This window comes from Corapipo altera, unplaced genomic scaffold, assembly GCF_003945725.1.
Source record: "Corapipo altera isolate COAL_440 unplaced genomic scaffold, ASM394572v1 113, whole genome shotgun sequence".
Classification (NCBI taxonomy): Eukaryota; Metazoa; Chordata; class Aves; order Passeriformes; family Pipridae; genus Corapipo; species Corapipo altera.
In genome coordinates this window covers 11,782,732-11,809,010 of record NW_020884895.1, presented here as the reverse complement: position 1 = coordinate 11,809,010, position 26,279 = coordinate 11,782,732, and the positions used below count along the sequence as shown (strand labels likewise).

The 26,279-nt window shown below is 50.2% G+C and overlaps 1 protein-coding gene across 9 annotated transcripts in view; it reads left to right on the top strand.

Moving 5' to 3' along the window:
* The first annotated feature begins 6 nt into the window (after positions 1–6).
* The window catches only part of MBNL1 (muscleblind like splicing regulator 1), a 56,413-nt gene continuing 30,140 nt past the window's right edge, over positions 7–26,279 (top strand). For 8 of the 9 annotated variants that reach the window (XM_027647692.1, XM_027647690.1, XM_027647689.1 and 5 more), the window contains exon 1: positions 7–893. In XM_027647692.1, the coding sequence (XP_027503493.1) occupies positions 720–893 (174 nt within the window). In that variant the 5' untranslated portion in view covers positions 7–719. Of the gene's footprint in view, positions 894–16,906; positions 17,025–26,279 lie in introns of those variants that run through there. The other variant, XM_027647693.1, reaches the window with a different exon arrangement.

Here is a 26,279-nt window from a genome sequence, read left to right as displayed (position 1 = left end):
CTCCTCTCTCCACAGGTTGGTACTAAGAAGTGCCTTTCCTGACGTCGCTGCTGCTTGGGACCGCTTCTAGAGCAGCCGCTGCTTTTGCCTTGCTTGCTGCCAGCTAGACTGCGACGACAGCGCTCCGCCGCTGCCAGCCCCGCGCCGCCGGGAGGAGGGTCCGGCGCTGCCCCCCCGCCGCCGCCGCACTGTGCACTAAAGTGTGCCCCGAAGGTCAGAGCTCTGCCGCCCGACAGCCGCGGAGAGGAGGAGAAAAACCCCAGCCCAAAGCCAGTGTCGGTCGTTGCTCTAAACTGCTGCATCTGTCTATGCCAAACTAATCGATCCCGATCGCACCGCAGAGCCCGCTGCCATCGCTGCCCGGAGGCACCTGCCAGCCTGCCCGGCCCGGGAGCCCTCGGGAAGCGCTGCCAGAGCCGCCGCGGCCCCACGCCCGCACTCAGGATGGGCTGCTGAGCGCGGGGCTCGTCCCGGCCACGCTCCCGGAGGCGCACCTGGCTGGCAGTCCCGGCCCGCCCGGCCCAGGAGCGGGCTCGCTCCCCGAACTCCGGTGACACAGCTCGTCCTCGGGATTGCAGCCACCCAGTTTTACACGTACTTATTTTAACATAGGGAGCGGGGGATAACTGTCTTCTGGAGGTGGCACTTTCGTCATTTCCAGTTTATTGGTTCAGCTCCTCGTTTTTATTGGAAATTTTAACTACCTGTAAAATCTAAAGATGGCTGTTAGTGTCACGCCGATCCGGGACACAAAATGGCTAACGCTGGAAGTGTGTAGGGAGTTCCAAAGGGGGACTTGCTCGAGACCAGACACGGAATGTAAATTTGCACACCCATCGAAAAGCTGCCAAGTTGAGAACGGACGTGTAATCGCCTGCTTTGACTCATTGAAAGTGAGTAAATGTTACATTATTTTCAAGGATACGTAGCTAATGAAAGAAGCAGTTGTAGCCAGAGGAGCCCTGCAGTCGAAGGGGAGCGCGTGCTGGCTGCCAGCAGTGGGGTGTTCTGCTGCTTTTATTTTATTGATGCCTGTCGGTTTGTTTTGCTATTTTCCTCAGGGGAAGGATAGAGGGAACGAAGGGAAAATACGCCTGGCAGGGCTCAAATCCTCTGGTGTGGCTACAGGGTCTCATTCTTTGCCTCCAAATTATTCCCTGCCTGTAGCTGGAATAAAGGGCACTTCACGTAGAAACAGCAAAGTCACTGTAAGGATTCTTTGTTTTTAATAGCACAAACCACGTAAGCAATATGAGGATTTGTTTCCATCTCGTAACTACCAGCGGGTCGTTGGTGTCTCTGGACAGCTGATGGTGAACCTTAGAAGAGTGTTTTCCTCCCTGGGTTATTTGGGTGTCCATGAGCACCCTGCTTGCCTTTCTGTGGTTGGCACTGCTGTGGTTATCCCATCTTTTTCCTAAATGCACTTGCTTAAGGGAGGGACAGCACTTAGCAGAAGGCAGGGTGCCTCTGGATGTGCAAGCAGGGCAGGAGCAGAGAGGGTTTGCAGGAGACATATCCAAGCTAGGTACTGTAAATGTATGACTGTTGTTTCACTGTAGCTGTAGTTCCAGTGATGGGCGTCAAGCGTGTGGGTCCCTTTGCCTTCCCTTAGTTTTTCATGAATTAAATAAACTATGTAAAATACTCATCCCACAAACAGCACAGAATTAATTCAGTAGAGTCATGAAAAAATCAGAAGTTGGGAAGCAGAGATCTGTCTGTCAGTTTTTTCTCCAGTGTAATTTTCTCTTGCTGGGCCCAGCTCCCGGGAAGTGGAGCGAGTGCACGGAGCTGGCTGCTGGCAGAGACGTGCTTGGGGAGGGAGTTGTAGCTGTAGCAGCTACTGCAGGTCGTGCACAGCCAGGCCCCGGCGCAGCCGGCAGGAAGTGGGTTACACTGGGTTTGTGTCAATCCTGCAACATCCCGAGCTTGAGAACGTGTCTTGTCTCAGATCGGGGTAGAGGGTAAAGCTTTACAGTGCTCTTGGGCCTGAAATACCCACCCCATCACCCCCAGCCGTGATTTAACTTGCAGAAATGGAAATGGGTTTGTTTCTGTGTTGTTGAAATTTGTTTTAAAGTTATGGTAATTAAAATGCATGCAGGGGTTTTAATTTTAAAATGTCAAAATAAGATGTTTTTATGCATTAAACAAGTGTGGGAGGTAGGAGCGGAGCCAGTGCTGGTGGGGAGTCCCAGCCCCGCGGTGTCACCTCAGTGCTGCCAGAACACAGGCCTGGCCTTGGAGCCTCCAGCCTGTCCCTGCAGGAGGGACTGAGAGCGCCAGGATGGGTTTGCTGGTGAAGCAGCACCTGCAGTGCCCCCTGGTTCCATAGCGGCCTGACCCTGCTGGCCTTGCGCTTCTCAGGGCGAGGATCCAGCCAAAAGGGTGGAAACCAGCCACCAGAGTGAACTGGACATGAATCTCCTTTGCCATAGGAGGCATCACCCAGGTTTGTTGCATGCCAGCATCCCCTGCTCAGACTTCTGACATTGTTGGAAGTGCCTTAAGGTCTCCCTCAGTGCTGGCTGGGGAGGCCAGCGGTGCTGGAGCCGGGCGGCAGCGTGGGCTGGTGTCTGTATGAGAGGGGATGACCCAGGCTGGCCAGGCTTCCCCAGCCCCGGTGGCAGGGCTGGCCCTTCTGCTGCCGTCATCAGGGCTCTTTGCTTCCTTTTTTAATGCAGGAGCTAATGATGACCTTTGCCAAGCGCTGCAAGGTCCGCGGGTGATAACCGTAGTTAGCGTTACAGCCTTACTGCAGATCCTGGAGGAGAGGAGCCTGCTGCTGCCCCGGGGAGTCAGTGCAGGCACCGAGCTGGGAAAGAATCTGCTGTTTAAAAATACTCTGCTGACCAGAGCTGTTTACTTGTGCTCCTGCTGAAAGGTTGGCCTGTGGCAGAGCTGCTGTGTGCTGGAGAGGCTCCCGGGGGCTCGGGCGATCCGCAGCCGGGGCGCGGGGCAGGGGAGCTGCTCCCGATGGGCCCGCGGGGCCACGCGTGGGCCTGGCACCCCTGGCTGCCAGCAGCTGCCCTGGGCTGGGCTGGGGGGCTAAGGAGCTGTATCGGGTACAAGAATACCTGGGGTAAACAGAAGAGGGAATGTCTTCCTTCTGGGAATTCCCAGTCCCCATCGCTGAAGCCATTGCTCAGTTTTGGGTTTGTGTCAGCTCTGGGTCAGTTTTGGTGTGTGCTGAGCTGAACAGCACTAGTCACTGTGTTACCTTGTCTGCAATATCCCAAACTTTAGATGTTCTATAAAAACAATTTAGGGAAATGCTGCACCAGCTCCATCTGGACCCTGTAAGGTCAGTCAGTAGTTTAGCACAGAGAAAAAAAGATTTTGGATGAGGACATTCAAAAATAATTTTTTATTTTTCAACAATTCAGTGTGTAATATCTCTGCTCTTTACTAAAATACCAGTACACTGAAAAATTTACATTAATGTTAAAGTACTTGATTTCTTATTAAATGTATATAATATTGGTATTAATTAAACAGCTATTCTTACATTAACTCTTGGATGTAAACATATATTTAGCCACTGAATTATTTTTTTAATGAACTAAGAATGCATTTTGTCAGGGGGCTGGAATGAGATGGCCTTTAAGGGCCCTTCCAGCCCAAACCAGTCTGTGATGCTGTGTTCTGTCACTGGTATCACTCCCCAGACCTGGTGTGAGTGTCCTCGGGAGTCAGTGCTGTGTGAGAGCTGACGTCAGGCAGGTGTGAGCGCTGCAGAGCTGCAGCCCCTGGAGCAGGACTCCTCTGGAGCTGGAGATGGCCCATGTGCTCTGCTATATTTAGAACATAAACAGGCACAGCAGATGCTGGGAGGGGACCATGTGCAGTGGCAGTGCCCTTCACCTCTGGCCTCTGCCCAGATGTCCTGTGTGGGTGCAGAGCGGGGACGGAGGGGACAGAGCACATGGAGCATGCAGCCACCTCAGGCAGACGCCACTGCCGTGCCCTGCCCTGCCTGGAGGAGGCAAAAATAGGTGCCAGAAGTGGAACTCTGGGTTTGGGTAAGGCACTTTTTTTCCTTTTTTTATTATTTCTCCCCCTCCCTGTGAAGTGAATGCACAAACTCTGCGTAGGGCTCAGCAGGGAGAGGGGTGTTGGCTCTCAGGGTTCTGCCCCGCACTGTGTGAGGAGCGGTGGCACTGCAGCCTTGGGCTCTGGACACTGTCACTTGTTGGGAAACACATCCCACGGGCATACCTGGCAGCTCCTTCTTACCTGTGAGGGGGAACGAGCAGCCGCTGGTGTGTGTTAATGGGGAGTGTGGGGAGGAGGAGGCAGCCAGGCCTGTGGCCGGAGGAGCCTCCGAGGTGCTGCAGGAGGAGGTCAGGGCCGGGACAGCCCCAGCGGGATGTTGTCCTGCTGCCTAATTAGTGCTGATGAAACCTGCAAGGCTGGCCTAGGGGAGTGCACAAATCAAGATGAACTTGTGTGGGGTAATCTGGCCCTTAGATATTAGGAGGATAATTTTAAACCAAGAACGATTATGTAGTGTATTCAAATTGTGCGCTGGAGCGGCTGAGTCAGCTCCAGCTCTGACTCTGCCTTGTTTAAATGCCGTAGGATTTTTTTCCCTAAATTTGGATGCCTAAAAGCCTATTAGACTGTCTACAGCAAAAATAAACACTCGAGTTCCTAAATCAGGGAGCTGGTTTGCAACAGAAATTTGATTTTTAGTGTAATTTTGAAACATTTTCTTCATTTTTTTTTTTTTTTTTGCTTGGAAAAATAAGCCTAAGTAGAACTCATTTTGAAATTACGTTAGGCTCGTCAGATGTTCCGATAGATGAGTCATCTGCGTTTCCTGAAAGCTGAGATAAAGATGTCTGAACAATGGGGAGATAGATGTCAAATGCAAATCTTGTGGGAGGCTGCAGATGCAGAGGACACCCCAGCGCGGGGCTGCCCTGCTCTGCTGCCCTGTGCTGGGGGAGTGTGACACGGGGAGTGTGACACAGGGAGGGCTCAGCACGGCTCCACCTGGGCTTTCTGCAGGGTGGGAGCTGTTGTGGCACAAAACCTGCTGGCTTTTCAGTGGACGTGGTGAATGGAGTCACACACCTCCCTTTGGAGCGAACATTCACCACGGACTCTGCAGCTTTCAGATCAGTTTTTGCTCTCTTGAGTTACTCTCCGGCCCAGGCAGCTCCTTCATGCTTAAGCTGGGTGTCCCAATGAAGTGTAAAAGCTTTTTCCTACTCTCCCTTCAACAGCTGAAAAGTCTTGAACTTACACATTTCTCTGCTTCTGGAATCCAGGAGTGCAAGTCTCTTCACTGATGATGTCTGAGCTTGAAGCTGTGGTGCTTTGTGTCTGAGATCCACCAGTACTTGTTATGATAGTATTTTATCTTCCAGTGTAGAAGTATTTATTTTTTAAAAATGAAACTCCTGAGTTCTGTAGAAGTAGCTACCACCTTTTCCCAAGAAGCCTTAAAAATATATAAATGAATTATTGTTGAAATTGGTGAGCACCTTATTTCTTCCACCTCAGAGATGTAATTGTTAATTGTTCAAGTCTGTCTACTTCACCACTGCTTCAAAAACTATTCATTTTTTGACTTGCTGTTCCTCTTTGTGTGACACTTACGTAAGGGTGTAGAATAAAAACCTTATTTCTTTTAAAATGAAGAAAAGAAAATCCCAGTAAGTGTATCTCACCAGTAATGTGAACATGGCAGATCGTGGCTCTGATTCTTCTTTAATTAAGGCAGAAGGAAAAACCCAGACCACTTGAGCAGGTGACTCCTGGGTAGTTTTACCTGTGTGGTATCTGGAGCGTGAGGCAGGGACGGGATCCCGGGAGCAGAGGTGAGCTGAGGCTCGGGCTGGGAGGCAGATGGACACACGGCTGAGTCCAAGGAAGCTCGTAAAGCAGTAACCCTTGGCAAAAAATGAAAACATAAACAGTGTTCAAATTCCTAAGGTCTGATTTGCCATTTTTCTCCTCTCCAGCCTGTGTGTTTGCCAACAGGCTGAGCTCCAGAAGAGGAAGGGAAGGGAAAGTGGCAAATACAAGGGAAAATGGGGCAATTGTTAGGCTGAGTGGCAAATAGTCCATTAACAAACCAAACAATCCAAAGCACGTGTGTCCCTCTCTGAGAAGATAAATGGTGTTTTGAAATCTTATCAGATCCTTGGACAAAAGAGTTACGGCTCATTTTACAGCTTCAGCTCTGCCTCGGCAGGAAGAAATTAAATAAAAATTAAAACATTGCTCTGCAGCATTTGCACTAATTTTTTAGAGGCTGTGTGTAATAGAAACCAGCATGGGCTTCTGTTACGGTCTGGAACTCTGCTGGGCATAGTCAGAATCAGTAAAATTCTGAACTAGTTTGCAAGGGAAATGTAAGAGGGCATGAAGGAAGCCTCATGTCTAGAACGTTCAGTCGTTTGCCCAAGTCTTAACTGTGTGGTCAGGAGCAGCCTGTGAGGCCTCTCTCCTTCCCAGGATGACCCCAAGTCTCTGTTTTTCCAAGTACAGATGCCTTGTTGCCAAGGCTCACTGAAATTTGTTGGAAGCAACAAATTACACTGAAGACCAAATGATCACATCTGGTTTTTGACTTTGGAAATGTGCTGGTGTTTCTTCCTCGGGACGGCAGAGCCTCGTTAGCCCAACTGGATGTCATTTAGGAGCTGCTGCTGATGATGTTGCCTGGGAGTCTGTGCTTCCCATCAGGAGCAGCTGCTGTGTCCGAGCCTGTCCCATGCCTGGGAAGGAGCCTCTTCTCCAGGGCACTGGCCAAAGTCAAGGCGAGTCCTCAGCCCTCCTACCAATTCACTCAGGTCCAGACAACCCTGTTAAGAGAGAGAAGCAGCATCATTTTGGGGCTGGTCAGTAACAGGCACCTCCTCAATCCTCTCTGTTTGCTTGTGCTTCCTTTTGTTCCACGCTGGCCCTGCCTGAGCTCATGTGAGGGCTGGGGGTCCAGCCTGTTTCTCCATCCAGGGCTGCACAGCAGCACTCAAATCAGAAATAACAAGAGCTGCTTTTATCCTGATCCAGAGTTCTGTCTTGTCCCTCATTTCGTGGTGCCACCAGGAGGATTACTGCTGTTGAAGTGAGATTTAAGTCAACAGTGAATTGTCAGGTCCTGAAATACAGGATTATGCAAGTAAGAAAACTGTCTTAGGGTTCATGTTTGAATTTATTGAGATACTTATGACTTATCCTCTTCATTAGGGAACATCTGAGGATTTAACTGATGCAGAACATGTGTTGAGGTAGTTGAAAGCAAGTGCAACGTTTTGATCAAATAGAGGGAAATACATCTGATGAAGTGGTTTTTTAAAGAAGAGGAATAAATCCAGCATAGTGATGCTGGGGGACTTCACCCTGGCACTGGCAAGCTGCTTCCCCAGACTGCATTTTTGTTATACCACACTCACTGCATAAACTTCCCAAATCCATGGAGATCCTGCGAAGTCCTCTGGCTGCCCAGCAGTGGGATGGTGGGTGTGTTGGTGCTGCTCCACGGGAGGGTGCCCACACTGCCGAGTTTGCTGCAGCAGGACAGGGGCAGGGGCTGGCCGGGGAAGTGGGTTTGGATCCAGAGCACTTCAAGTCCCGTCAAGTTCCTGGAAAGACACTCCTCGACTCCAGATTTCTCTGGACCATTCCTGACTTGGCGAAATACTACAGAGTTAGCAGAAAGAGAGACAGTGCTGCTTGAGGAGAGGAGCAGTTTGGGGAGCAAAGAAAGCTCATTACTGGTGTGATTTCAGTGAATTCACGTGGGATAATTCCAGGCTTAAACAGAGACATAAATAGCTGTGAGATGGAGATTTAAATTTGAAAAAGAGAAATGTCAGTGTGGCAATTGTCCTTCATGTATGTGCACACTGCTGCTCCTGCTGTGCTGGCTGCTCGGGAGGGCATGTGTCCATGTGTGCCAAGCACCAGGAAGCAGCTGGCACAGAGTGGGGGCTGTGAGGCTGTGAAAGGTGGGTGGCTCTGAGGCCACCTCTGTTGGGGGACATTCCTGTGGGACCAGGAGGAGCAAACTCCGTTGAACCCAAGGTGGAACGTGGCAGTTTGTGGCTGGGGCAGGTCATGGGGTCAGTGGTATCCCCTGGGAGCAGGTCATTTTGGGGACACGCTGAAACCCCCCCCCAATCCAGGAGCAGCCAGCAAACCCCAGGTAGCTGCAGGTGTAGTTGGTAACCACCACTTCACAGGAGTAAAGCTCATTGTTTTCTGCTCTTATTAAGTTGTTCCTGTCTCCTGGCCATGGATGGAGTTGCTGTCCAAGGGAGGTACCCACCTGCTGAAATTTGGGAACATCAGGAGCCCTGTGGCATTTGAGCCCCTAGCAATATTAATGCTCCTTCAATATCCAGCTTTTCCAGTGTTGTTTTCCCTTTCCCTGTCCTCTGTCTAGGTGTTTTAAAAACATTCTCAATGTTGAAAGCAGAAACACAAGCTGGTCGTAAACATCACTGGGGTAAGATTGATTTATGTGTGCTGGAGAGGAACCTGTGCAATAACCCTGTGTGGAAGCGAGCAGGCAGAGTCCCAGGGTGAGTGTGTGACAGTGGTCACACTCTGGGAGCACAGACTGATAATGGCAGAAGAGAGTTTCTTTATCCTGACAGGATTCAGTCTAAAACCCTGTGCTGGTCTTTGATACTGGGCAAGGGGGAAGGTTGCACATTTTTTATTTGAGAGCATCTTTCCAGCCTTGGCTAGCCCAGGGAGAGGTTTTCATTCCTCAGGAGCCTGGCAGGTTTTTAGGTGTGCAGGAGCCAGCACAGCAGTGTCAGGAGCACCGTTTTTCTTCATTTGTTCTCTCATATCGGAACAAGAGTGTGCACATTTAACTGAAGTCTTTTGAAAAGAACAGGCAGAATGAAGTGTTTTCTGCAGCCTTGGGGCTCCTTATAAACTGACATTGCTGAAGCAAATGCTGGGAGGGAGAAAAGTGTACAGCTGGTCGGTGTCTTTGGGCAGAATTGGGCCGTCTGTGCAGCAGCTCGGAGCACATTGTGCCACTGCAGACAGGGAGAGCTGGAGTGGGATGGGCTGCTGGCTCTGCTGTCCCTTCCCATTTCTTACAGTGGAGTCAGGGTTTAGAGCCAGCTGCAGATGGGAAACTGTGCCTGGAATTCAACTTTCTGGTGGTAGGGTGTGTTCAGAAGATCATCTGCATCGACATCCTCTTGCTTGTCCGTGCCCTGGTAAAATCTTCCCTGCTGTGAGCTGAGTCAGGAGATAGCTGGTGTGTCTGCAGGGACTGTAACCAAATACGAATGCAGGTCAGCTGGAAGAGCCCCTGACTGAAGGCACACTGAAGGGTTAAAGAGTTCACACTCACTAGACACACCTCAGAGGAAACAGAAGAGTCAGGTCCTTGTATCCCTTACCTTGTTACTCACTCTAGTTGTTGCCTGAACGCTGCAGCTGCACCTCCTGTCTGTGGAGCACAGGGAGATGCTTCCCTTGCACAAGGGAATGTGTGGGTGATGGATGGATGGATGATGGATATATGTGGCAGCTTTAATTCCCAGTAAAGTACCTTACAATGCAAAGTTCTTGTTGACAGTGGAGCACAAGGAATTTTTTCATTGAAAAAACTCCCATTAGTGATTTAAATATTTCCTGGTGATGCTGGGGGGTTTGTGGTGGGGTTGATTGGTTGGGGGAACCCCTCACCAAGCCAGGCATTTATTGCACAGAAGTGACCATGTGTGGAGCTGCAGCTGGCAAAATAGACCTGCAGCAAAGTGTGAGCTCACTGCAGCCAGGACCGGGCAGTTTGGTCTTTTCCTGTAGCTGGACTGAACAGGAGGAAGTAAGGGATTTTTAGAACAGTAACACCATGCAGTGTTGGTTAAAACTGACTTTTTTGGAAATGGTTATAAACTTTTGAGAGCAGGAGTTAAAGGAGTCTCCAGACCTCAAAGTCAACTCAGTTTTTTGCTGCAATGAAAGTAAAACTACTGCCCTTTCCTAATGGCACCAGCCAAGGTCAGGGTGGTGTAGGGTTGGACAGTCATTTAAAACATGGCTGGGAGAAGTGTTTAGAAGTGTTGAAACTCCTTTTCCCTCAGTAACTTACTTGTAGCAGGTTATTTGCATGTTGCATTTTGTGTTCAGAAAACACTCGTGGTTATCATTTTATGGATGTGCAGGCAGAGCAGTGAGCACACAGGGTCATATCTGCTCTCACCTGCCAAAGGCTGGAGTACCCGGGGCAGTGTTGGTACTGGGAGGAGACAGGTTTGCAAGGAAGCTCAGTGAGCTCTTTGGGAAAAATAACCTAAAGGCAGAGCAAATGTGTGAATGTTGGTGAGAAATTAACTTTTCTGCATGCGATTGTTAAATAAGCAACAAGTCAACTCAAATGTGTGTTAAATAGAAGGAGATTGATGGGCTAAGCAAGGACCCTTTTCCAGAAGTCCTGGAGAGGCACCCAAAGGTAGCAGAAAGGTCCCAGGGGAGGTACCCATGGGTTAGGGGCACGTTCAGAGCGCACAGAGATGGAGACACCAGAGGAAAGTGAGAAAAGAAGGCAGCCGGAGGGAAAGAGGTGGTGATGACCACGGGAGTTCCTCAGCACACCAAAGTAAAATGTGTAAGGAGGTGATTAAGTCTCTAATTAGAAGAGAAGGCAGGAGAGAGAAAGAAATTAAAGGGGGAGACAGAGAAGAGACAAAAGGCATGAGGTTGAAGAGGTCAGGTGCTGTTACACCACGTGGAAGATGGCACAGAAGAGAGGGCTGTGTTTGAACAGAGCAGATGGGAGCTGGGGGAAGCAAAAGGAGAGCCCAGGAGATGGGAGAACCCAGAGCTCAGGCAGTGCCCCAGGGATGCAGTGTGCAGACAGGCTCCCAGATTCCTCCTCGAGAAAAGGTGTTGGTTCCCAGTTTCTGCCAGCTCTTTGCAATAGGTTTTTTGCACCTAGTTCCAAGTGTGGCTGCTGCTGTGATTAAATATGTCTGAAAACTAATACTTGTTGATGGGTTGATTTTGTTTTACTATGGAGGAAAGCACAAATAGTTTTGCCTTGTTTGAGTCCTTTAGCATTTGACTTCATTAAGTCAGGCACTGAAAATTGGGAGAGGAAAGTGAGTTCTCCTCTTCATGTTTCAGGCCCCTGGCTGAAGACACTGTTAATGTCTGTAACAATGTGAAATATTTTTACACAGTGTTTGTCCACATTTATGGTTTAGATGTTTCTGATGATTTTAGATACCTGAGAGGTTAGACACTGATGAAAAAGTAGCTACAGTGGAAGGTTAAAGTTACTTGTTATACTTGTGAACTAAGTGTTCTACTCTGGGCTGTACACACTACAGACTGTGTATATGCTCGTTGTGTGCTGTATATATGTGTCTGTATGTGTATGAACAGCCCAGATTAATGACATGTGCAAGGTTCCCTGAAGGCAGGTGATGGTCAGGAGGTGTAAACTTCCAGAGCCTTGTTGTTCTGGGGGCTTGGGGTGTGCAGGAGGCCCCGTGTCTCTCGAATCCTTGCCCTTGCTGTGCATTATTCCAGCAGTTGCAGCCACTGGTGCTGGGTGGCTCCTCCAGGTTTTTTTCAGGCTGTGTGTTTTGTGTGTTGACTTTAGGTTTGTACCTAAGAAGGAGCCTTCAGCAGCTGCAAAGACCTTTTGTGAATTAAGAAATTCTTTTGTGCTTAAACAAATTGAAAATAAATTTTGCTAAAAATACACTCATATTTAAGATTTAAGATTTGGAAAGCATTTCTGGATTTTATTGTTGTCTGGAGTACAGCCACAGGTCAGTTGTCCAGCACCATCCATAGCTGTTACATTCTTTTCTCTCTGTTCTGTTTAAATGACAAATAATTAAGTGTTACCGAGTGACTGCTCAAATTCTGTTTTGATCACCTGACAAATTACTCAGTTCAGCTTCTGCTCCTTAATGTTGTGTAAAAGCTGTCTGAGCCCTGGGAGCTGTGGAAGGCAGGGATTCCCAGTGGTGATGGGGCTGTGGAAGGCAGGGATTCCCAGTGGTGATGGGGCTGTGGAAGGGCAGGACCAGCTGTTGGGAACAGTGCATCTCCAGCTCCCCTGAAACACCTTGCTGGGGCTCTGAGGGCTTGGCCAAAGTGGTGAGCAAAGCTCTCACCTTGAACATGTTTCTTTGTAGGGACGTTGTGGAGTAGAAAAGTTCTCATTTGCTATTGTACTACTTTCCTGTTTTACTGTGTTTAGAACCAGTCTGGTCTCACATTAAAAAAAAGTCAGGGAAAAGAGGGGAATTTAATAGTGGTTTTATTTCCTTTTAATACTTAGAAATAAGTTGTTTCCTCTTGTAGACCTGTGTGAAATATATTAAAAGAGAATTTGGGTTTTTGAAGAGCAAGCACCTGTAAGGCAGCCTTGCAGCCCAGCCCTGAGGCTGATGCTCTCATCTCTGGGGCTTTGATTCTGCCTCACACATGCTGAACCTGGAGAAAAAGTGCTTCTGCAATGAGATCATGACACACCAGTCCTCCCTCTGAATGTTCCTGTTTGTTTCATCAGCTCGGTTGGCTCCCACACATGGAAAGTTTTTCATTTCCCACCAGCAATGTGGCTGAACACTTCAAGCGAGAGCGTTTGAGTCTTCAGGTCATGGGCGTGTGTTTGAGCTCACACACGCTCAGATAATATCTGCAGAGGTGGCATTTCCTTCACCTCGGCCTGGATGGGAAGGGTAGAAGGGTAGTGTTGAAATGTCTTACAACAGCCTTAAACTGCCACTGACGGAAATCAAGGAGTCGTTAGGGTTGGACAAGATGTCCAAGACCATCGAGTCCAACCTGTGACTGATCCTCACCTTGTCAACCAGACCAGAGCACTGAGTGCCACATCCAGTCATTCCTTGGACACCTCCGAGGATGGAGATGGGGACTCCACTACTCTACCCTTCCAATGCCTGACCACCCTTTCTGGGAAGAAATTCTTCCCGAAAGTGCTGCTTCCTACAGAAAGATTGCTTCTGTAAAACAGATATTACCCCCTCTTTCCTTTTCGCTGTTGGGTTTGGGCTGTTGTACCTTCCTTGTGGGATGGGACCCCCACCTGGCCGTGGGGTGGCTGCTGGGATGGAGCAGGGAGCTGAGCTCCCCTCTGGAGGAGCTGCCACTGCACAGCTCGGCTCTGGGACAGGACACTGCAGCTGTCAGTGCCTGTGTGAAAATAAACAATCAAAGGGAGTTCTGACTGCAGAGCAGTGTTCTGGCAAGTTTTGTGATTATTTAACTTTAGAAAAATAAATCCTGCCACCTGGGTTTCCTACTAGTCCGTGTGCACTGACCTACTCTGTTCACGGCTGATGGATCTGCACCTCTGTGTTCCTGCAGAGCCCAGGTGCTCTGTGAGGGCTTACAGACACTGAAAAACAGCTTCTACCGTTTATGTGTTTTTTCTGCTCCTCTAATGTCATTGTCACATATTTCATAAGCTTTTCTGAGCTTTTTTTCCTCAGTATGTAACTGAGAGGGTCGAGCTTTTCAAGGCTTTGACACTGAATATTCACCCTGCAGCCGTGTTTCTGAGCACACCGGGTCCTTGTCCCTAGACACTGGTCTCTGCTCTCTGTATTTGCTTAACAAAGAGTTGCATTTTTAAAAATAAAGCCTATACAGAGGCTTCAACGGAGAGGGGATAGAGAGCTCCTGAGACCAAGTGATGTTTTCTTGTAGCCTGTGCTGGTGCAGACAGTGCAGATAGATACTGTCTTTATTTGCACACTGCCTTACAGGAGATCTTTTGTTCTGTCCTTTTATTGTCATTTTGTTTCATGTGTAAAGTGAGTGAGGCCAAACCTCTGGGGCAGAAGGTAGCAGAGGTGCAGAGTGTGTGATTACAGCAGCACTGCCTGTTAGTGACACTTAAATGAGTGCAACGCACCTGTCAGACAGCTTTCCTTGTGAAATATTGATCTGCAATACCAGTGTTAGGAGGCCTGGAAAGCACTTAGTGCAGGAAATTGTTCCTGAGCTGTATGAGAAAAAAACCTGTGAGTGATACAGGGCCTGTTGAGCCCAGCATCCTGCTTCCCCCCCTCAGGAGTGCAGCACAGAGCTGAGCGAGGAATTCAGCACCGGTACGGGTCAGCACTTCCAGCGATGGTCAGAGCTTCCATGTCCTGGTGGTAATGATTGCTGGGTCATGTCATGGGGGTGGACGCTGACCTGAGGGCACGGAGCTGGACACTGGGCTGAGCCCATGCTTTGGGGCTGTGCTGTTACTCACAGGCCAGGCAAGGCCCAGGGGCCACCCCAAATCAGAAATTAAGCCAAGTGCTCGTGCTCCGTGTGCCCCCTCGCAGCCCTGGCATCCCTGCTGTGCCCTGGCATCCCTGCTGTGCCCTGGCATCCCTGCTGTGCCCATGCCTGCTCGCTTCAGCAAGGCACTGTGTCCTTCCCTGCCTGCCAGCTGGGATGTCTCCGCTCCTTGGTTTGCCATGGAGCTGCTACAGCACCTCAGGGTTGGGTTTGGTTTGGGTTGGATTTTTTTAAGGAAACCTGGCAGGTGTGTCCCGAAGCTGACAGTGGAGCAGTGCTCCCTGTGAGGCCCCACGTGCTGCCCCAGTGAGGCCTCCAGCCATACCCCAGGTCCTGGGTTTGCTCCTGTGGTTCCCACAGGGACGGGAAGGGTGTTTATTTGCTTAGGAAGCTTTTACTGTGCCTCAGCACACACTTGCAAGGTAAAACAAACCTGATGTGTCAGCCTTTGTTTGCCCATGACACTTTCCCTTTCCTATACTTGCTTGCTTTAATTTGTTCTTTGTTAAGGACTTTTAACTCTCCCTTTACCTCCCAATATCAAATGTATCAACTTCTTTGGTATCTTTTTTTGCTACTGAAGTCTGAATTGCTTATAGATAGACCCTCATTGTAGGAATTTTTGAACCATAAACTTTTTAAAGTTTTCTTATTTCTCTGCTGCTGAACCCTTTGTTATTTATATCCTTTTCTTCCCTCATTTACCTAAGCCGTAAACAACTTTATTAATCAAGCTTGCCTTCAGTTTGCCATGGTTTGGTGAGTTTCTTTATCTAGCCTCTAATTATTTTAAATTTGTTTTTTCTCTTGCTACGTATTCCTCTCTGAATGATGTAGTAGAATCTTGGGTTTGTGTTTTTCTAGTGCTTTTGCTAACACCCAGCACTGTTACTCCTCATCAGTGATCAGGGCAGACCGTATTTCAAGGGTCGTGGGCACTTTGCAGTGTGGAAGATCACCATCAGGGAAACCTGATCTCCCTTTCAACTTTCCTCCCCGCTACTGAGGCTTCTGCAAAGTGCCTTTATGGTCTGAATACAGTATGGCTTGAGAGCCACCAGAAACGTGCTAATTCCATCAGCAGCAGAATGTTCTCCAGGGTGTTGCTGTGGGGGGACAGCCCATGGTCTGGCCCCGCTGCCACACAGACACTGCCACCTCCTGCAGTGGCTTTGAATGAGAATGCTGATTGTTCAAAATTAGCTGCATCCTTAAATTCTGACTGCTGTATTTCAGCTCTCCTTGCCTCCCCTGGTGATTTCTGCACCCCAGGCTGAGCAGTTAGGGTGCTCTCTGTGCTGAGAAAGGCGGAGGAGGAGCCGGAGATGTGGGTTAACTGGGTCATCAGCTCGAGTCAGGAGCTGGAGGAGCCTCTGCAGGATCCTGCTGTATTTGTGAAGGGTTTGCTGCAGTGGGGCACCCAGGCAGGACAGTCTCCTCCTCCTCTGGTGGGTCCAGTGCCCACGGCAGCATGTCCCATGCCTGCCCTGCCCTCCCATCCCGGCACTCCAGCCGCTCCGCTCCCTCCGCCCCACTCACACGCTTCGCTTTTTTTGTCCAGAAGTGACTAAACTTCCTGTTATTCCACTCTGTCAGTTTTTCCCCAATCCTGCTGTCCTGTTGAGCAATATTTACTTGCCAGCAGCTTCCTCTGCTTCTTGTCCTGCTCCGTCATGTTCCCGCTTACAACTCGCCAGCCACACTTTGGTATTCCCGGCCCTTAGGGATGTTTGCATTCACTTAGTTGGACTTGTATCCACCAAAGCCAGGTGGATAAAGAGTAGTGAACCCTGGAAGAGTGTTAACTGAATACTTTGGGAGTGCACTGTGGACCACGTTGGGTCTGTGGAGGGAGAGCTGCATTTGGTTCTCAGTGTGAGCAGCGGTGTGGGTGCAGCCAGGGCAGCATCGCAGCGTTGCCCTCAGCTGTCCTGAGCTGACAGATGCTGCTTGTACACATGGAGGAGTGGTTTCTGCCTCATTGGAACTGCAGGCACGCTTTGATTTAGCAGTGCTTTCCTCCAGATGATTAGAAATCAAAGGAGGAGGTTTTCCCTCTGGAGCTCTGTTTGGGAGCCTGGAGGCGCTGGCTGATGCCGTGGGGAGGTGTAGGATGGCTCTCCTCAGGTGCTGGGCATAGCTGGCAGGGTGGGCAGTGGCTGAGGGTGTTTCTTGTGCATGCTCCGAGTCCAAGAACCTCTCCCAGCCCTGCACTGAGCCCTCTGCACCGAGATGGGACAGCTGGGCAGGACAGGGACATCCCTGATCCGGCACCTTGCAGGGCTCGTGCACCCAGCCCTCACCACGTGCCTTGCTGGGACCAGTGACAGCAAATGGCCACGGTTACCCGGCACTGCCGGTGTAAAAATAACACCTCAGGAGGAATAAACAAGTTATTTTTGTGTATTAGGGGCGGCCATGCAGAGCTGACTCAGGGCCTTGCTTTGCACTGCCACCGAGGGCTTACTCGGACATCCCGAGCATTTAGAACAACTTGAGGTGCTTCCCCTGCTTTTGGGAAGGTGGGATGGGACCAGTGGGGTGTGGGAGGTGTCAGTGCCCCGTGAGGGACAGTGCTGCTGTGTCACAGAGGAGTGGGCTGCCCAGTGCCAGGTCTGGGGGTCCCACAGCAACACGGGCGGGTCCTGCCAGAGCCACTGCTGGCTCAGGTGGTGCTTGTGCCCAGGAACCATTAATTACATGGCACTTCAACAAACTGTGTAGGAAACATTCTCTGGAAGTGAATAGGGACAGAGCTGGTAGGACATGAGTAGTAACCAGCAGAGATTGGGTGTGAAAACTGACACAGAATGGAAAATAGGTTCTCATCTGTAGAATTAAACCACTCATCACCCCTAGGCTACAGCAGGGCTGCTGACTGCCAGGGAGAGCAGCTCTCTTTTGTTTTGCTTTTTCATGGCAGTGTACCACTGTAACAAATCTTAATTTTAATTGTTTTAATTTACATGTGCTGAATTCTGTCAGTGACTGAATTCCAGGGCACAGTACCACTCCTGTCAGGCTCTGTGTGTGATGCTGATGAGCAGTGACCATGTACAAAGCTCTCCTCATTTCTGGGGGCTTGCTCCCTATTCACTTGTAGAGGCTTTCTCCTGCGAGCTTTAGGTGTACCATAAGTGCTTGTACACCAGAGCCTGTGTTTTAGATTCAGTGTTATGTCTGTTTTGCTTCTCATCTGCATTGGCCATGCTCTCTCCATGGCCAGGAAGAGCCCTCTGCAGCACTGTGCTGCTGCTGGCTTACCTGTCAAAATCTCTTTTATCCCCTGCCCTTTTTTGGGGAATGGCACTGATTTTGATGGTTCTCCAAAGCTTTGCTCACCTCTCTGATGGGCATGTCCTTCCACCACCAGATAGAGCTGGCCTCCAGGTCTCTTAAAAACATGACTTATTGCATGTCCCTCCTGTCTCAGGACTTGCTTGCTGACAAATTTCTTATATGCTCTCTCTGTTCCACCAGATCCTCTGCTCTTGAAACACCTTTGCTTCAATACCCAGTAGCCAGCAAGATGAGCAAGAAGAGCAACCCTGTGGCAGATGCATAACTTATTTACCTTTCTTTATCAGGTGTCCCCTGTTGTGTGCATACAGTGAGCCCTTTCCCCATTTCCTTTTGCAGTGCATTTACCATTCCTTTACATAAAACTTACTCCTATATGATTTCTAGTAATCAGTCTTAACTTGAGGACAAAGATTTCCCCCTTTGGTAGGATATGAAGTTCGGGTGGTATGTTTGCATGTGTCTGCACGTGCAGAAAAAAAGGCCAGAGCTAATGATTCTACTTATGTGATACTCGTGACGCAGCTGAGAGGAAAAGGAGAAGAGCTGTGTTTGTTCTGTCTTGCACATTTAAGGAAAGATGCAAGGCTAGCTTTCTGTCAGCCTGGTCTTTATCTTTAGTGATTGTTCTTTGATTTTCACTTCAAACCAGACGGAATTAGCTTTAAAAGAAAAAATTCAAAAGAACGGGAATATTTAATTGCCAGCCAACAGAAATAGAGAGTAAATGTGTGGGACTTGGGGGTGCCCTGGGGTGGGATGTGGTGGTGCCTGGCAGGGACACGTGGCAGTGCCCTTTGGGGGGGGGAGTGTGGCAGTGCCCTGGAGTGGGTGGCAGCAGCTTCAGGGGCTCTTGCTGGTCTGGGGGTGCCTTTGGGTGTGAGGCCCGAGTGTTGACCTTACTCATAGGTGTGTGTGGCCACGGTCATTAATTCCTCTGAGTTGCTGACTAAGTCATGCAGAGTCTCATTGCTGTGGATCCCTTGTTTGGTTGCCGTGGCTCCCGTGTTCAGTGCTGTAATGTGAGGCTGTGGGAAGGGTTGTAGCTGTGTGCTTGCAGCCCAGGAGGGGTGACACGTGTGTGGATCTGGGTTTCCTGCTGACCCTGAGGCAGCTGGCATTGCCCGGGGCTGGTGCATGATGCTCACTAATTACTGCTTCATTAGTACAGGAGCGATCACAGCAGCTCCTGCCAGCCCTGGCCCCACAGCAATAAAGTCATCACACGGTGACACTTCTCTGCTGCACTGGGGTGTGCAGGCCAGCTGCTCCCTCGGGATTCCTGCTGCCATTAGGAGCAGTCACATTAAATCCCGCTTTGTCACGGGTGTGTCCCTGCCACCGCGGGTGCCTTCCTGTGGGCTCTGGCAGTCCCTGCCCGCCGGTCCAGGGCTGCCCTGCCTGCACAGGGGCTGGGCACTGCGTTTGTAGGAAATCACTGGCCTGTCAGAAGCAGAAGCCATTGGCTTCACTGAGTTCCCTCTTGTGGAAAATAGGTGGAATTTTTTCTTAGAAGTTGTTAAAGATTTCCTGCCCTGTTTTTTTTTCGGCTTTTATTAGTTTCTAAAGTTCTTGTTGGACAGGGACAGTCCACTCGCTTTACTCGGGTGTGTTTGTGGGTTTGTCCTTTCGGTGGTGGCAGCCGTGAGATAAACACAAACCTTCATGGTTCCACCTGTGGGTCACCCCGTGCTGGTGCTGTGGGACCTCGGGGCTGCACGTGGCACCCCATGCTGCTGCTCTGAGGGACTCCATGTCCACCTTCTGTCCTCTGTGATGGATGTTAGTGGTCCATCAGCCCCAACATCCTCATGTACCTCAGAGCTGAACCCCCTCTGGAGATTAATCTGCAGGCTTAGTGTTTTGTGGTGCAGTGACATCAGACTGAAGCGCCCTGGGACTCGGTGCCCTCAGGGTGGTGTGCACCCTGCCTCCTGCAGTGCCTGTCCTGTGTGCCTGTGCCTGCTATTTCAGTCTCTCCTTTTCTTTATTACTGAGTAGACTGAATGGCCTTAATTTAATGATCGTGTAAGAAAACTGTACAGAAAGGGCCAGAAGTGTTGAGTTTTTGGTTGCCAAAGGCAGCGTGTCCTCAGCTGTGGCACCCCGTGCCTTGGTGGCACCCACAGGGCTCTCCCTGCTGCTGTGAAAGGCTCTTGGTTCTCTGATGCCCAAGGTCTCTGTCCCAGTCCCCTGACAGCTGTCCCTGTCCCCTCCACAGCCACTGCTGTGGGTTATTGTGGCAGTGCCAGGGCTGTGTGATAATTAGGTGGAAAGGTTTGGATGTGATCGAAGCAGTATGTTTCCATCTGAGGCAGTTTATGGTGATGTAAAATGTCTCCTGCACCTGTGGGGTCAGGGACCAGGAGCTGTTTGCATTCCTGAAAATCAGGTCACTTCTCCGTGCTCCTTTCAGGGATTCACAGGAGGGCCGTGCCCTGCAGGCTGTGGGTTTTCCACCAAGCCAAAGGTTTATTTTGTCAGATGCCAGCCAGCTCTTCCAGAACCACACGGAGCAACAGGGCATGTGGCTCGGCAGAGATTTTAGTGTGCCATTGATGAAAGAGAGTCAAGATCTTTTCTCACACTGCTAATTCAAACTTGTGATCCTTTGTGAATTCTTGGGTAGGTGCTGAGAAAGCAGCTATTCACTTTTCCAGGAAAAAATAGCCATTGCTTCCCACAGTGCCTCTTACCCCTTTTGTACCCGTGCACAGGTGAGTCAGAGCCCCACTCTTGGTGTTCACCTGGGGAAGATTCACTGTTTGCTTCCCACATTCCAGGGAAAGTGGCATGTCAGAGCAGAGATGAATTTGAAACCATTTCTCCAGGCTTTTGGTATTGATTACCATAACAGTTCCCATTTGAGTGACTGACCTTGGTTTCAGGGAAATGTTTTATTTATCTGTAAGAAGTACAGATCCTGGCAAATTTCTTCTTTAGGAAGAAATTTCTTCTTCAGGCAGAAATTGTTCCCTGAGAGGGTGGGGAGGCCCTTGCACAGGTTGCCCAGAGAAGCTGTGGCTGCCCCTGGATCCCTGGAAGTGTCCAAGGCCAGTTTGGATAGGACTTGGAGCAACCTGGGCTAGTGGAAGGTGTCCCTGCCCATGGCAGGGGTAGAACTGAATGATCTTTAAGGTTCCTTCCAGCTCAAACTAGTCTCTAATTCTGTGATTCTATGAAATTTCCAGTTCTGTCCTTTCCCCCTCAGAGTGCTTTCTTTCACCTGTGCTCGGTTGTAAACTGAAATCCTATTTTGAAATAAGGTTTAATAAACTTTCCATGTTTCAGTCAGAATTTATCATTTAGCTTGAATAAGATAATATTTTGACAATTATTTTGCCCACTAATGATGTTAGGTAACTTTTAGTCAAATTTAGGAATAGTTTCAGTCAATAAAATATGTGCCTGACAAACGTATTCTAGTTGTATTTAAAACAGCATATCAGGAGGCTGTATTTGCTAAAAGCAAGGGGAAAATACAACAAAAAGAATAGCAAGAAAATAGAGAAAGGTGTAATTCTTAAGTAAACCCCGTCAGTAAAACCCCCAAACATGGATCTGTTGGTTTTTCAGGATACGATTCCAGCAGTGATTTCCAGTGTCTGGGGTGTGGGGCTGCAGTTCTCAGTAATGCTTTTAGAGCAGCCTCTCTCCCATAAAACTCCAGATATAAATACTGACAGGCATTGACCTTCAGCCTGCTGTTGGAGGCTGTGGGCGTGCTGTTGGACACAGAGCAGTTAATCGACGTGCCGTTGATTCCTGTGTTATTCAGCACTGCCCTCAGCCAGAGCCGCTGCCAGCGCTGGCAGCCCCCGCCTGCTGACGGCTCACATTGCAGTCCCTGTCCTCACCTCACCTGGGGCCTCAGCCTCTGCAGCCAAGGTGTTCACTGGGAGGGAGGTGGATCAGACACCTGCTGAGATTCAAACGTGCCGGTTGTCAAACCCAGCCCTGCGAGGGAGCCCTGGCAGGAGGTTTCAGGAGCAATGGAGCACTGCCACTGCAAAAATGCACAGTGAAAGTCATGGGTGTTGGGGGGGTAACAGTGCATCACTTCAGGGATCGCTTCTCTTTCCTGCTCTCCCTCCTGTCCTTGCTCTGGAGCTTACCTCAGGTGCTTGTGCACGTCTGGAAGGGGTCACTCTGTCCCTAGTTCCATCCAGCTGCAGGCAGGGGATGCTGGTCCTGTCAGAAGGGCCAGGTGCCCCATGTGAGAGGGCAGGTGGGGGATGCTGTGGCCATGGGCATCACTGGGAGCTAAAGACAGCGTTTGGGGGTGCCTGGGCTGGGGGTCCTGGCAGTGGGTGCCCCTGGCAGGCTCGGTCCTGGGCTCTGTGCAGAAGGATTGGCACAGTGATGATACCTTGTCCATCTCCTGCTGCTTGTTTGCTTTGCCTGTCCTGTATGTTCCAGGGAAAATGTATTGTGAAGGTGCTGTATAGTGCTCTTTGTTGTACCTGTGCTATCTGGGGAAGAGCTTTATAACTGGAGCAGCAGAGTGGCATCACACTTGCCAGGCTGTCCCACCCCATGTCCCACCGGTGGCCAGATCCCACTTGCTGCCTCAGCTACCCTCTGTTTGAGGAGGCAGCAGCAGGGGATGGCAGTGTCTCTCTTGAAATGACAAAAGGAAGGTTTTATTTTTAAACTACAGCAATTCAGTTCAGGTATAGCACCGCTAATGGTGCTCTAATGTGCATCCATGCTTGGGTGAGGACACCAGTGACCCAGCACAGGTCACCCACCGTCACCTCCCTGCACCAGGCAGGAGAGAATGAAAATGCCAGTGTGCTGCAAAACCAAATGAAAACAGTTACATCTGGGGTATTTTACCTGTGCAGATATCTACCTTAGAACCTAGGTTAAATAACTAAGAAGACTCTGCTTGAGCCAGTGGGGCAGTGAAGCGTGCCCTGGGTGGCAGTGATGGGCACGGTGGGAACAGCCCTGCAGCCAGCCAGGGCAGGTTCCAAAACAATTTTAAACTAGATCAACTGTGTGGAAAGTGCATGATAACACACACGGTGCCCTCCTTTATGTGGGATTCCCTTTTAAAATATGCCATAAATAGCACTAACCTGTTCTAGCAGCTCTACTGAACAAGGGCTTTTTGTTTGCTCCCCCAGTTTGGATGCAGCGTTTGACAATGTGCCCGTTTTCTCTCATACCACCAAATACACTAAAACAAATTATAAGCCTGAAAATATTATTCAATATTTATTATGCTTCAGCTCACCCGTTAAACAGTTGCAGTGGGACCTGATGGACCTTCAGCTCACTGCTCGTTCCAGTCATTCCCTTGGAACTGCTGAGAGCCTGAGAGCGGTGGCAGGAGGCAGAGGGGCTGGTTTCAGCTGCAGGCACTGGCAGGGATTGCAGCTGTGAGCAGCAGTGTGGGTCAGTGTGATCCCGCTCCCTGCTCGGCACCGGGAGACAGGGCAAATCTCCCTGTGTTTTACTTCATCTGGACATAAAGTCATTCCTTCTTCTCTTAAAATGGGAGTTACTACACGCTTGAGTGAGGATCGTATGGATTACCAGGGATTGCTCTAAAAGGATTTGGTGGCACTGGAGTTCAGGGAGCAGCTGAAGTTTGTAATGCCAGCGTGACCCACGTGCTGCCCCTCAGGGGTACATACCCCCTTTGTGGGGGGGTCTGCTTTTCCTGTTCCACCCTGGAAAAGCATAATTCCCTCATCCTGCACTGGCTGAAGGCAGGTGGGGATGTTACCTGGGAGGAAGTCTAGTGTTGGTCTAGTGCAGTCTGCTGAGTTTGTGTGTCCTGGGAGTGTCAGTATAACTGCTGATGGATTGATACATACCAGGTGTGAATACAGATGTGTGGATATACAAATATTTGTAATAATACCGTGATCAGTCCCAAATTGTATTAAATATTTTATTATAACTTTTAAATTTTTATAAATATGAATAAAAGTGTATATAAATTGAAATGGACATAAACAAATATTTGTATTTCCATAAGCTGCTGTTGCATTTGCCAGTGGCTGTTAGGAAATGAAGATTCAGGTGGTTTGGAGGAGTCCCAGCAGCCACCTTACCCTGGGTCACAGAGTGACCTGTGCAGGACAGGCCTTGGTGACACTGCTGTGGGTGCAAAGCAAAGTGTCACAGTGTGAACGTTCCCCTCCACATCCCCATTCCCATCCCTGTCCCCATCCACATTGCTGTCCCCCTGGGCTGGTGCTGTGGATCATTCTGTGCTGCCTTGGAGGAGGAGGGACCCACATGCTGCAGGAGCAGTGGGAAGGGTTTTGCTGCTGTGCTGGTGTCTTTCCTTCTGGTTTTGGGCTTGCAGTCTGCTCACTCTGCTTTTTTCTTTTTTTCTAAATCCTGTTGGATGTCATGGCAATAGGACAGCTCCCATAGGAGTGCCATTAGCTGTGTGAGCCAAATGATCAATTAGAGGGGTTGAGGCTTTTCTGCACAATAATCACACATGGAAATGTCATTAAGTGGTCACTTTGGTGTGTTTTGATATGAAAAGATTCACTTAGGAAAGCGAACACTGTGTGCTGCTGTCGGTGTTCCTGTGCACAGCTCAGCCCTGGAGGGGGCTGAGGGGGCTTCACAGGGGAGGTGCCCTCACCTCCTTCCCCTGGAAGGTGTTTGCCACCAGCAGGCCTTTTCCTTGCACCTGGAAGTTTTCTGGGAGTATCCAAGCCCAGAGCAGCTCCTTGGCAGGCTGTTGGGCTGTGAGCTGGGGGTGCCGCAGGGCCCGGCAGGCACAGGTGGGCAGTCTGAGAGCGGGTTCTCAGCAAGCCCTGCTCGCAGCACTGGGTTTGCCCATGAACTGGGAACTGGTTATGTGTGGGAGAGGCACCCACAGTGCCACAGCACCAGGGTGGCTGGCTGTGCACCAGGGTGGTGGCAGAGCTGGGCTGCAGTGACCCCTCCATCAGTGGGTGTTGGGCTGGGTCTCCAAACAGGCTGTGCCTCGACCTTGTGTGGGGCCTCAGCACTTGCTGTCCTTCCTCTGGACCACTGTCTGGCTTAGGGACTGCAATCTGTGTGCTTCAAGGCAGTAAAATAGGTCCTGTAACTCTTTTTTGTTTAATACTAAGAAAGTTTCTCTGAATATGTGCTTGGCAAACCAACCTCGACACAAAGTGCCTGCAAACAGTTTATTTTTAAAAAGGAAGCCATAGCTTACGGGGAGTTAAATGTTTTCCTGTAAGACACATGGGCATCAGGATAAATAGTTTTACCATTTACAGGCAATGCTCGATGGTACGTAACAGCCATCCCAGCCATCCTCCTGCTCGGGGTCTAACGCGCTGGGTCGGGAGGAATTCGTACTCCCTGACAGAGGGAGGTGTTTGCGTGTTTGTTTTGGATCAGAAGTATTTCATGTGTTGCAGCTGCGCTGTTGAGCCTTGGCTGGTGGTTCTCTGGCTGTGGCTCAGGCTGTGTGAGTCGGCTACAGGCAGAGCCCGTGGCTGAGGGAACACCGGCCTCAGCTCCGGCGGTGACCAGTCGGTACCACGGCACAGTCAGAACACCTTAAAGTGTTTGAAGTGACTGTAAATTACGTCAGTTGTTAATAACTGTTAAATAGTGGGGATTTGACTCTGTTGCTGGCAGAGGCAGCTCCTGGTGCCATCGTGGGCATCCCTCTTTGCTCTCCTGCATCTCAAGCCCTGTTGCTAAGCAACAGTTTTTAATTGGAGAATTAATTTGGCTCTAGGACATCCTGAGCGTCAATTTAAGAAATTTAACAAATTTAAATGGAAAAGTTGTTGTATCAGCATGGTCAAGATGATCAGCACCCACTGGTGCCCACACCTCTCCCAGCTCCTCTGCCTGCAGTGCTGGGGTCGGCACTGGGACCTGAGGGAGAGCCAAGGGTTTATTCCAGGGGCCCCAGGGAGAGCCAGGGGTTATTCCAGTGACATCTCTGCATACAGTGAGCAGCACATTCCTGCTCTCAGCTCTCGTCCCCTGGACTTCTATGGAGATGCTTTCATGGTGTGGTGTTGGTGGATTGATGGGAACCAAGAAGCTTTCCCGTTGTACTTTGAGCAGCAGTTCGTGTAGAACCGCGCGCGGAGCGGTGCAACCAGTGCTCGGGATCTCGGGTTGTGCTACCGCAGTGCTATAAAAATAGCATAAATAAACAGACCCAGCGGGCTGGCGCAGCTCGGTGTGAGACTTTCCCAGAGCAGCTGCATTTCTGACAGCTGCCCATGCGGGTGTGTGACCCTCGGGGGCGCGAGGGCCGGGCGGGGATACCTGACCCAGCGGCACAGGAGCTCCGTGTGGAGCTGGGCAGGTTGCCCCGGCTGGCGTGGGGTCAGTGCCGGGGGACAGGCAGTGAGTGGCACACACGGGCCTGCTGGGTGTGAGTGTTTGTGCTGGTTTGTGCTGCCGCAGGGGGATGACCTCAAGCAGTGACAGCAGCCGCTGAGCTCTGTGTGCGCTCGGGCGTTTGTCAGTGACAGCAGGAACTGGGATACTCTGTCCGTACAGAATCCTCCTGTGTCTCTGCTCTCACTGAACCTGATCTGATGTTTGGTGATTGTCCCCAAACCTCCAGCCTCTCATGCAGAGGATGGCCCCCACAGGAGCTGCGGGCTGCATCCCAGCAGTGTGGGGGTGTGATGCCCAGCACACTGCGAGCAGGATGGGGCACTCAGCACTGCCCAGCACCACCCAGCACTGCCCAGCACCACCCAGCACTGCCCAGC